Raw genomic sequence first — 12655 nt, forward strand, 5'->3', positions numbered from 1 at the left:
GATAATGCATAACATGTGCGTGCATGTGTGACGTCCAGCACAAAGGTGGATTATGTAGAGTGTTAGTGCATCGGTAAAACATTGGACTCGTATTCCAGATGTCCGGGGTTCAAATCCCGGTCTGATTATCCTGATTTCTCGTTCCCGTGGTTTCGGCAATCACCCCAGACAAATGATAGGTTGGTTTCTTAGGCCTAGCACACACACACACAGAATGAGGCATGACTTAATGTAAGCTTGCACTCCCATTGCAAACAAATCTTTCAAAGATATAGAATGAGGCACACTGTACGACGCGACTTTTTGTCTGATAGTAGTTAAGTACCACGTGAACTACCAGGATCAGACGCGGCACGACGCCACAAAACTATCGCGATCAGACACGAGGCGACAACTTCGATAGTTTTCTGCAACTTCGTCGCGAGCAGACTGTCTGATGACTGCGGTCTTCTGCGCATGCGCGAGTATAAGAAATTTTCCGAGAGTTGCATGCTGTAGGCGGTGTGTTTATATCTGTCCAGTTAAAGACGGTTTTTAATCATTACGTTAATTTGAAAATTTGTAAAATATTTTAACTGATATTTCCTCAGTATGGAGCTGGATGCAGATTGTTTTATTACAGAAAATACAATTTTATATAATTTTTCTTTGAAGGAGTATCACGACAGCAATTTAATTTAAAGAATTTGGTGAGAAAAATATAAATGAAATATAGTGTTAAGCTATCGCAAGGTATTTTTATATATAATAGTGTTCTATTTAATTATATATTTAATAATATATTATATTATATCATTAGCCTGCTTTCTAAAAAAATATCAACATTTGTATCCCGTCGTGTTGTGCTATAGTAAATTTTTCTCGGAAATGTGTTCCCCTGTTGTAACTATTTGTTTTATGCTGTTAAATATCTGAACGTGAATGGTTGTTCATACATTACGACGTTGTACAAAAAAACTGATGATTTTTTTTCTTTTGTTTTTCTAGTTTCGGCAAGAGGACCGGGGGCAGCGCCCGTCGCCCCAACGAGTGCTTCGTGTTGGAGCCTTCCGAAATGATCGTGGTGAGTACAGCCAGCTGTCTCTGTCCGTCGCCAGCATTTGTCTCTGTATTCTGCTTCCTGCGTTCTTGGCGTTTATTATTCCCTCGCAGTACTTCTCGTGCATCGCACCTGATAAACTTATCAGGGCACTAAATATGTGGCCACAAAAAAAAACTGAAGGTACTCTCAACTCTGACACATGTCGCAGATACGATACTTCCAATGTATCGTTACTACCACTGTAAACTGAACGTATGCTAATACTTCGGCTTCCAGGTTGTGATGGACTCTTTTTATCCGAAATACGGGATGGTTGATGGAGAGTCAACCGCCACCCCCAAGCCGCGCCGACCCTTTCCATTGTTGTGTTCCTAGTTTGCCTAATTTTCTCTCAAAAATATAGACATTCATGGGAATAAGAGATTAAATAATCAACAAGTAATTTAACTGATTACATCGTTATCAACATGTAGTTTAAAGCGTTGTCTAGCCCCTTGCGATTTCAATTGAGTTCTCAAGATAATGTATTTAAAAAAAATAAAATTTTTTTTCCTCATGGTGCGATTTAATCGTTTCAATTTATAAAACTAACGTGAGTATAATTTAACCGGAGAAAACATAAATATTTACTATGTTTAGTTAGCAAAACTACAGTCGATGATAAAGTTCCAGGGTGGCTAAAAAAAACCCGTCTTAAATAAACATTTTTCAAATTTTTTTCTAAAAGCTTTTTTTCAGGGGGGGGGGGGGGGGGGCTAGTCCATGCCCCTAGGCCCCACGGTACGTTTTCTGTCAAAATAATAGTGCTCCGCAAAAGTTAATGGTCTAGTCAGAGCCTCCTAGATGGGAAGCCAGACCACGAGGGCTCGAGCAGGTCATGACGTCAGCACGCGACGTCCTTTGCCCTTGGCATTCCAACACGGAGGGAGAATACAGTTATAGTTTGAACAGCAGTGAGTGAGGAGCAGGCCTGAGCAGGCTGTAGTAACCGTGCGTGGGTGAAATTTTGGCGAAAGAAATACGGTTGACATTTGGACGTTGTTATGTAAAAATGGTTCTACCCACAAACATTTTCAACTGAGTAAATTGAGCTCAAAGTTGAACACACAATAACCGGTATTGTGGCAGTGCGTTGAATGTTTGGTCGCAAGATGGCATAGTAGCAAGGAATGTCGGTTAAAAAAAAATTTAGCTCAATTAAAAGTGTCATTTTACCTACAAAATTATTTCAATAACTTTTTTTCTTTTTGTTGGTTAACTCATTTGTGCATAACACCATCCATTTATAGTATGAAGTTTTTTTTTTTAAAAATAAAACATGCCGTCAAAGTGCAGTGTAGCAACGTGCCGCGGCAATTACAAAAGTGGACCAAAAGTGTTGGTATTTCGGTTCCCGACGGATGAAAATTTGCGAACGAAATGGATACGAAGTCTTAAGAGAAAAAAATGGCTTTACACCAACAAAACATTCACGAGTGAGTACAAGTTTCTTTTTATAGCCTGCCTTTTTCTTGACTTCGCACAAATGTGTAAATGTCGTTTACGATAAACGTAACATTTTGGTGAACTAGCGCCGATTTCATTTGTAGACTGTTGCACAATACCCGGGAAATCTTTTGATATTTCGCTTTGAACCGCTAAAGTAGTAAGGTAACTGCTGTTAATGCTGAAGTATTTATAGTGATGACCTGACAATTTGTCAAATGTTTATCTAGAAATTTATAGTGAACGACCTATGACCATTTATTTAGTACTATGTTCTACCTTCGCTGCGGTAACAAATGGTATGGAAAGTGTAAATTTAACTTGAAATCACTCGATTTCCTTAATTATACTTAGGCTACTTATAAAATAATAGTCCCATAAATGTTTGTAAAAAATTGTTAATTCGCCTCTAATGGTAATATTTTCCGGATTTATTAGGTTTCAAAATGTATCCAATTATAACAACTATCAAACATATAATTAATTATTAATGAAAATTTATTTTTAATAGGGCGAGTGAGACTTTTTTTTAGGCTGTCAGTAGACTTCACTGTTTTAATGTACTGCAGGGAAAGAGAAACATATAAATTTGGGTTACTAGTATAATTAGTATTAGTCGTAAATCATATTTTATTATCAAGTCGCAAAAGCATTAAGTTAGCTGAAAGATATAGGCTAAATCAGCTATTGCCTTTGAAAAGTGGTAATTGAATAGTGAAGGTCTTGTAAAAACATTTTTTTGCAAGCAAGTGAGAAATTTACGACACACAAAGGTTTTGCTACAGGAGCTTTTAACATTATGGGGACATTTTATTTTTATTTTTAAGCCGGAATTACAACAGCTCGTCACGTCCGTCCGTCATCCGTCCTTCAATCACGTGACCTGCGGCCAATAGGATGGCCGGAAAAATTTCATCCGTCCGTTTGTCAAAAGTTTGGTAACGTCATATTTTTGACGGACGGACGGACGGATGAAATTATAACAACCAAATGTCTGCAAGTGTTTTGCGTGTCAAGTTTTTTTACAAATTATAGACACTAAAGTTTGTTTAGGTTTTTAGATGCTTATATATTTTTTTTCAAACATGTTTGAACACGTTTTCAAGAATTGTCCGACTTACAAAAGTGTAATAATTACGCTAGGTAGCGCAGAAAATGTTTAAAATAAATGCTGGAGTGAAAAAGATCGTATATAATAAGCTATAAGCTCATAGCTTACATTATTAAAAAAATAACCGAATTATACCAGGTGAATTTCCTCCAAAATCGAAGGTGTTTCAACAGTTGGCAGCGTGTATAAGGTTAAATATATTTTACGGATAAACGGAGTGTTGTAAATCGCTCGGCATCTGACGGACGGACGCGACGGGTTATTGTAATTCCGGCTTTACAGTCAAATATTTAGCTTTAGATTTTGTAACATAATTTACAGCTCAATTTTTTCTTCTCCATCGTAGTGATTAAGTCCGGGAAGTATTGAACAAATTCTATGTATTTTTAAGCAGACAACAGGGGATGTAGGGTATGTAAAATGATGTAATTACCGACAACATTCATCAGCATAAGCCTTAAAAATAGATGAAAATTTCTTTAAAATGTATTGTTTGTGAGTTATGGAAGTAACTTTTACACCGTTAGTAATGATTAAACAATTACGATAAGACTTAACAGTAAATAAAAGTGCAGTCTAAAAATGACATGTATTTATCTAATTTATTTATTGTTAGATATTGGTTGACGGTTAACCACATATTAAGATAATTTAACTCTAATTCACGATAGGCCCTCACCTTTAATTTCGTAAGTGGACATTTGTCAAATATTTTTTAGTTAAAATTTATTTTGTTTTGCAGTACCTACTGGAAAATTGCTTTGCCGTCATGAACGGTTACCGAAACTAATTTTCATTGGCAAAGTACTTATTATGCCCACACAATATTTAAAAAAATGGTCGAATTTAAATAGTTTACTTTTACGACACTCAAAGATCGCGTTATAATACTCAGTGGTTCTATTGCACATTTAAATGACAAAACCTGTACGTCATTATAGGACTTCAATATTCTGTGCAATCAGTTTACAATTAAAATTGGCGTATATTGGTAGAACTCTGCGTTATAAGTTGTATGTTATGTCAGCCATTCTTTTTAAGTTTTATCTCATAGTTAATAATATATTCCGCAGTTCTACAGTAAATTAAATTCTTGTAGATTTTCAATATGTGTACGCAAACTTTCACATGCCAAATTACATTATATATAACCATCTTTATAATTTTTTTTACCAAATGTTAAAAGTAATTTTCATCTGATTTTCATTTCGTTAAGAGCTCTTGTTACCAAATATTCGTTAGGCCTTCTTTCAATTGTTCTTATACATAAAAAATACGCTTATAAGTGATAACCTTTTTTTTAAAACACCAAACATTTGGAGCAGTCATAATCATATTGGCACGTGTGTTAAGTAGTACGTAAAAAAATTAATATCCCCATACCTACATACACATTAACGCGGGTGACTGGAAGTAACTCATCCCAGATTAAGTTGGCAATTTATATATTTATTAAATATCTGTTATATAGCATAACATTGTATTGCATGTCGTTACGTGCTCCCTTACTGAAAATGTTATCCGTGAAAACACGTTCTTTTTAGATTTAGAAGGTTGTGAAAAATCTCATGAACCCGAGAAAATCCTCAAGGATATTATAAGATCATCAGTCAATATATTTCTGAACAACTATTGTAAAGTCAGGAATGATAAGCTTTTCAGTGCAAAGAATGCGGCAAGGCGTAAACTGAAAACACTAGATAAATAGGTTTGTAATTTTTTATTCTATTAAGATTTTATTCTCTAACAAATGTTTTACTAGGTTTTGTGACTTAAGGTACATTATTCATAGAGTATAATTTGTACTAGCGTATTTCTGTACAGTTTATATCTTTTATACTTTATTCACGGAACTTCAAACTTTGCTGAAGCCCTTACAGTTTTAATGTCCTGCCACCCACATGTAAAATATATTGCGATGTGACTAATGTGTTGAGTGTCTAAAAAATTTTTTTTAGGTTTTTAGCTTTACACTTTCCTGGCACCCTTTTAAAAACTCAATTATGTAAATGTTCGCAATTTTAAGACAAAATATGCAGGGATTTAAAATAAATTTAATATTTTGGATACTATTTTTTAAGTATCCCTTAAAAATATTGTTGTGACTTTCCACCTTTTCACTTCCTCGAACAAGGTAGTGAACATTTGAACGGCAGTGTCACAGAGCTGCAGTAGCGGCGGGTAGTAAACAGTCCTGGCCGCCCGCCTAGCCGCCCCGAGCTTCTACCTGCTGTCGGACGTCGAGCGCTGACGTCACAAATCTGTGGTCTGGCTTCCCATCTAGGAGGCTCTGGTCTAGTGCACCGCAAGGTCTAAAACCGCCCCTGCCAGGGTTTTTTTCCCTTTAATTTGGAATAATGTAGTCAATAAAGGTGGCTCCTATTCCGAACATTTACCGAGTACGTAATTCGAAACAGTTGACACATAACGAATATAATAACCCATTCGAATGTAAATTTTTGAGCCGGAAGTACCTCTCATTTACATTAAAACAATTTATTGATTATTATTACGTAAATCATTTTAATTCCACAATAAAAATATGATTGCTGACATTAACAAATCTTTACACATTTAAACTATATGTAAGTCGATATAACTTAGTTTTAAGAGTATTTTAACTCGTCCGATAATTCGACGAGATACTTAACTTGTAAACACATTATGACTTGGATAAAGAGTCTTACGTCGCGAGCCAGATTAAAAAGAATTATTACTACGACACAACTTTAAACAGTGTTCCAAGGTATTTTTTTTTTTTTCGTTGCAGCACTAGCGAATAATTGCAGTACCGCCTATCTCCGTAACTAATTTTCCTAGAAAGATAAACCTTGTTTTATTAGCTTCCTTTATTAAATTATCTACAAGAAAGTTTCTATTCAATTTTTTTTATAACATTAATAGTTTGATCACAATTTTAGGAAACAATATCCTTATGCCAATCCATGCTAATCCGTATGTCAATCTATGCTAATCCGTATGCCAATCTATGCTAATCCGTATGCCAATCTATGCTAAACCATCCGCCATTTTGTATTTCTAGAAATTTCCACCAACTTCGAATCGTGACGTCACCGTTGCACTTTTCGTCACTGCCGCCATCTTAGTTTCAATTTTTTTTTAAACTTTAACTTTTCGAAATTCGATGTAAACACCAGCCGCCATCTTGTTTCGTCTGCTGGAGACTGCCATTTTGTTTCCGTCTGCTGGAGGCCGCCATCTTGTGACGTCATATAGTTCTGTTGGTCGTCACCAGGTAGCAGCAGGGATTATTATTTTTTTTTTGTTTTAAAAATATTTGTTCACCGTGGTGTGGGATCGACCTCGAGCAAAACAGTGTTGATTTTTGTGCCATTTTAATGACTTTCTGTACGTGGTTTGAATGCGACGGACGTAGGAAGTGTAGCCCCGGGCAGCGAGGCCAGCCCCGGGCGTGACGTAACGAAGCTGTGGTCTCGGCCCGAACGGTCGCTAGGTCCCTGCTCGACCGCGCGCTGTGTTTGCCGGTTGGAATGAATGCGCCCCGACTGCCTCCAGGGAGCAGTTAGTTACAGGCGAGCTAGCGGCCCGGTCCGTGCTACAGTGGCGCATGCGGGCGTGAGAGCTTTCCATGCAGTGGCAGTTACCAACCATCACAACTGAAACGTGAAAGGAGAAAAGCATGTGTGCATTTCTTTCTACATTGATGTCTAACTGATTTACAGGTTTTGGGCGAATTTTTTTTTAAAACCTTATAAAGACGTATTTGTAGTATAAAATAAGCCTTAACTATTTAATATGAAAGGACAAAATCCTTTTGAATTCTGTCGCAATTAAAAATGAGCGCTTAAAACCCATCATCATTCAGATCAATTTAAAAAAAGTTACAGCTAAGAGCTTTATATCTGTGCTCACCGGTCATAGATGCGAAGATGCGATAAGTGAAAGTATGCATGTCGACCTTATTGCCATCTTGATTAGGTGTATATTAAAATAAAATTGATTCATCGGTAACTATAAAAGTTACACAAATTAGTTTGTATACGGCAACACTGTCTTTCGTTTTCTGTTTGGCTGACGGTATAGCAATCACATTCTTTATTTACTAAATGAACACTAGTAGTAAAGTCTGACAACGGATAGTTTATGCCCAAGATTATATTGGGCATCTTGCTATTTGAGCGTGATGCCACACTGATCTGGACCTAGTCTTCATCATTTAAATGGCCAAATACAATAGTTGTAAAAGCTGCGTTATTTAAGAAGATAATCGGGGAAAGGTTTGATTTGAAATAACTCTTCTATTTTCAGCACTCATCTCCAATAAATCAATTCCGCCGGCAAGTGGAGATTCTATGAATTTTTTTCATTCCAAATTTGATGTTTTAAATTAACTATTGTAAATCGTTAATTGTTGAATATCATATCACTTGGGAGTTACTCAGTAATTCCATATTTTTTTCTTCTAAATATTGAATTTTCTCTCATCCCCCCTCTAAACAAAACGAATTCAAATAACACGCACAGAGATATGAAGGAAAGCGCGTGTGAGTTTCACAGATGCAGGCACGTGTGGTGGGAAGCCTACAACTCACGTAGTTTCGGTTCCCTACAAGAATTTCCGAAGATATCCGAAGTTTTGCATTTTGGTATTAACGCCACTTCAGCCGCTATATCAGAAGTTTCCAATGAAAACAAGCATGTTGTGACTGACTTAACCTAACCTAACCCTTCGATTTTTTTAAATTTCAATTTTTGAGAGAAAATCGAAATTGCACGAACGTGGTAGGGAACCGAAACTACGTGAGTTGTATGTAGGCTTCCCGTACCGCCATGCTCAGCTTTGTGAGCCTCAACTCGCGGTGTTTGCCCTCCGGAACGGAGCCACAGGACCTGAGTTGTCCTGCCTGCGACACGTGAGCGTCGCCGCTCCCTCGCGTGCCGTCCGGGCAACTGAGTGCGCGCGAGGACAGATCTCGCTTAGTGCACGTCATCTCAAGATGCACCCCACACACTTTCGTGGAATCACTTGGGGTCAACGGGTGGTGTGTGTCTTGTGGGATACATTGGCACACGGGTACTTATTTCATTACGTATTGGTGAACGACGAGTGGAGGAAAGCTGTGTCGTGTGTTGTGTGAGCAAATTAATAGGCTTGTGAGAGTGCTGAAATGCAAGTGTCATTATAAAATTCTGTGTGGCGTGCAACGTAAATCTGTGAGAGACGTTCCAAAGTAATACTTTCGACATGTGCACGCGCCAGGCCTTGCACGCCTGCTGGTGCCGTGCGCGGAGTTGCCGAAGGTACTTTGCTCGCTTCTGTCCGAGTAGCAATCAACATCTCGTCGGCTGTCGGCTCAGCGACGCTAATGAGGCGGGGCCGGCGGCGAGGACGTGCGGGTGGTCTGCGACGAACTGTAATCCTCCTCTCCTCTCATCTCGGCTCCGATCCCGAGCTGGTTCCGAACTTACCGCGCGAGAGTTTCCCCGGAAACTTCACGAGCCGCGCGGGCCCATTAGCGCTGGGCCCGACACTTGCAAATCAAATTAAAGTAAACCGATTTCGTGCTCCAGCTCGTAAGTGAATTGCATTCTACCCAAGGCTATCTTCTGCCCCGAGTGTTTTTTGTTAAGCATACAAGCGCTTTCCGTCCATTTGTCGCAGTGTTTTTAGATTCATTGGTTTTTGAGGGTGCAGAGCTTCAGAAAAAAAAGTTTAAAAATCTGTTCAAGAGAATCCGAGTTAGGTATTTTTTTTTTTGGGAAAAGCATTTAAGAATATGCCGAGCGTGGATGAGAAGTTCTGTTTCCGTATTTAGTTTTTAAACTGTATTTTTATAAGAGTGAAAATGCCCGAAATGGGTCTAATCAGAATAATTTTTAAGCATGAAACATCCGGTACAAATTATTGAAAGCACCCGAGTGACTTGCGTTACACCTTTATCTTCATCTCTCCGCTATCTAATGTTAGGTTGCTACTCAAATCTCATAGTTGCCCTATGCAATACGAAAATACTGACCGCCAGTTTACATATTTCCGCTTAGAGACGATACCGCGCTAGAAGCACCAGTGAGGGTCGCACTTATCCCGCCTCACTAACACACACACACACCCCTGACTAGGGGGCCACTTACCGTTAGTTCGCACAGCGGTGCCTGGCGGCGAATTTATTTCCACGGTGTCAGATCTTTGGGTTCGAAGAATATGAAACTTAGCACAACAGACTATTCCGGGAAGGGGAGGGGGATGGAAAGGTAGCTGGAAAGAGAAGCAAAAATTCTCATCCCATGAATTTTTTTTTTCTCTGGGCCTCAAATTTCATCTTTAGCGATTTTTAGCCGTGTTGATGACTGCCTTGCTGGAGGCCCAGGAAAAATGAATATTTCCTGGAAATATGAGGGTGGTATCAAAGTCGGCAAAAATCGACGCCAGAAGGATTCTCAGAAGCATTGATTATTCGAAAAACAAAAACGTCTGCTTGGGTTTCGGCTCGCAGTACCTGTAGGTATCTCACAGACTAGTAAGAATAATTCGTCACCGTTTTTCTTTTATTGTCTACAATTGAAATTCCAGTCGCGTTGAGCCGCAGCTCTAGCGCCGATGGAAGATGATACAATGTAGAATTACGTATTTTCAAACAGCCGTGTGGAATTATTATAATCTCTTATGCCGCACATAAAGTAGTAAAAATTAGTTACGCAATTTTTTATACGAATGTAAATACTTGCAAGATTTAAGCCAGAAAACGAGGGGCGCATGTTATGTATAGAAAATAAATAGTCAGGAGTGTACGGAGTAGCTGTCTTTGAGAAAATTCACACAACAGTTCATATCATTTGCAGTGCAATAACATTCTTAGTGACCTAGGTGAAGTATTCATGCATCAGTTATCAATTGCATGTGCCCCACGTTTTAGTTTTAAATGTTCCTAGTATTTTTATAGGTATTAAAAATTCACTATCAAAATTTTTCAAGACAATCTGTATGAGGCCAGTATAAATTATTTCATACATTTTAGTCAGTTTTAAAAACGTATGTAAATTTTTTATTTAAATAGTTTTTATTTATTTATAAGGTTGGCATGTTTCATGTTTCTTCACTGTATCACTGTCCCAGAGAAACGTAGTAAACGACCCAATTTAAACGTTTTATGGCTGCAGGATCTGTAGATGCTGTGGGACAGTTAGAAGTCTCTGACCTCCAGGGCATTTATCACCGCTGAAAATACAACGGAACACAAATTTCCCCTCCCCTACCCAACACTATTTCTGCGTACCTACGCCTTTCAGTTCAACAAATTACATATCAGGGCAAGCATCACAACTAGGTCTCATTCGGTAGAAGTGTATTGTTTGTAGAACATATTCATTAAAACTTGAATGTATTGAGAACATGTTGGTTAATTTTTACACACATGTTTTTTTTCCGATTAGTTACGTGAAAAAAAAATTAAATCAAATTTTGTATGAACAGATTTTTGGGATAAATCTATTCCAGTAACGGCAGTTGTTTGGAATGTCGTAATAAGAAGGAATGTCAGCATTGCCCTGTGGCCGCCGTTCCTCCAGTGTCAGTCTGAGCACAGAGCAAGTAAGGAGAAACAAGATATGTCACTCCCATCCTGGTGAAAGTTCGTTATTGGATAGTCAGTCTCTCTTGCTGGTGTCAGGAGGGTCGTAGGTCTCTGTATACGTACAAACATCAGCCAGTTAATACGGGAAACAAAACCACCAGATAATATGTAAGGGAAAAAAAATCGTTTTAATATGTATTGGTGTCCAAATAAGGTATACTGATGCGAGTGACTAATATATTAATTTGTGTTAAATGTCTAATGCATTCTTTTTGTCAGAATACATTTTATATCTCCATGCCCAGAAACATTTATTTTTACGGCCACGAAGGTCTGCATTTTTGTTGAGTTTTTTTATTACGTAGTTCTTCTGTAAAAAAATATTTTCTTTTCGGAAAGGTTTTTGTTTAAAACTCGCATCCAACAACTTTACCGGCCATTTTTTTTTTTTAGAAACGAATTCAGTTAGAATTTTCAAGTTATCTAGCAACCAAAACTATTTAAGTTTACATGTGCCTAAGACTTTAAACATGTGGTACAAAAATATAATCAGGTGTAAACTTTGATGCACTAAAATCAAATAGCTACATAACCATTAAGTATCTAAAGATGCAAAGGAACGATTTTGGGTTAACGAAAATTAATTATTATCGCTCGGATACAAATCGCCTTATTTAGAGGTTGGTAATAGTATAGGGACAAACTTCAAATAAGTCTTCGTAGCCCCTGTCTACTGTCGGCACCTGGGTATGATTGGGCTAGTGTCTCGAAGGGGACCAGAGAACAAGGAGGGAGATACAGAAGTGCGACTCTTACGGAGGAAACTGAAACCATGTTTAGCGCAACGTGTGACGCTATCTGTTGGGCGGGCCCATAACTGCTAGCAAAAATTACTTTGATGGGAGGTTAAAATCCAAAATGTTAAGGTTATAATGTTAATTTAACTACTTCACGTCGAATTGCTTAGTAATAGAGATTTAAACTGTGCGAGAAACTTAGGTACTGCTGTTTTGTAAGGGGGGAAAAGGAGTATGTTCTATATACGTAAGAGATGCTAAATTTCTGGTATGCAACGTCACAAAATATATGGCTACCATAATAAAATGGATAATTTTTTTTACTGGAATGTTTGCCTGATTAATTGCTGATGCATTACTTCTCACAATCAATACAGCTGTACTAGAAAATATTATTATGAAAACTACTGTCTATCTGGTGGGCCCAAAACTACTTCAGAAAACTTAAGTCTCACGTCTCGGCAACTAGAGTTTCTCCCCAATGAAGAGGACCATCTCTGCCGCGACTCCACCAGGGAAGCTGTGTCGAGGACGCGGTTCAAAAGGGAGAGGGGGGAGAGAGAGAGAGAGAGAGAGAGAGAGAGAGAGAGAGAGAGAGAGGGTGAGTTGGTTGGAGGGTGGGGAAGCGCGGGAAGAGAGGGGAAATTCAGGCAATCTGGCGAGCACT

The 12655-nt window shown here is 38.2% G+C and overlaps 1 protein-coding gene across 1 annotated transcript in view; it reads left to right on the plus strand.

The window, feature by feature from the left end:
* LOC134527972 (rap guanine nucleotide exchange factor 6-like) overlaps positions 1-12655 on the plus strand; it is a 760364-nt gene that overhangs the window by 626159 nt on the left and 121550 nt on the right. Inside the window, exon 5 of the mRNA XM_063361085.1 lies at positions 988-1063. Coding sequence (XP_063217155.1) covers positions 988-1063 — 76 coding nt within the window. The remainder of the gene's footprint in view (positions 1-987; positions 1064-12655) is intronic.

The sequence above is a fragment of the Bacillus rossius genome, chromosome 1, assembly GCF_032445375.1.
Source record: "Bacillus rossius redtenbacheri isolate Brsri chromosome 1, Brsri_v3, whole genome shotgun sequence".
NCBI classification, from domain to species: domain Eukaryota; kingdom Metazoa; phylum Arthropoda; class Insecta; order Phasmatodea; family Bacillidae; genus Bacillus; species Bacillus rossius.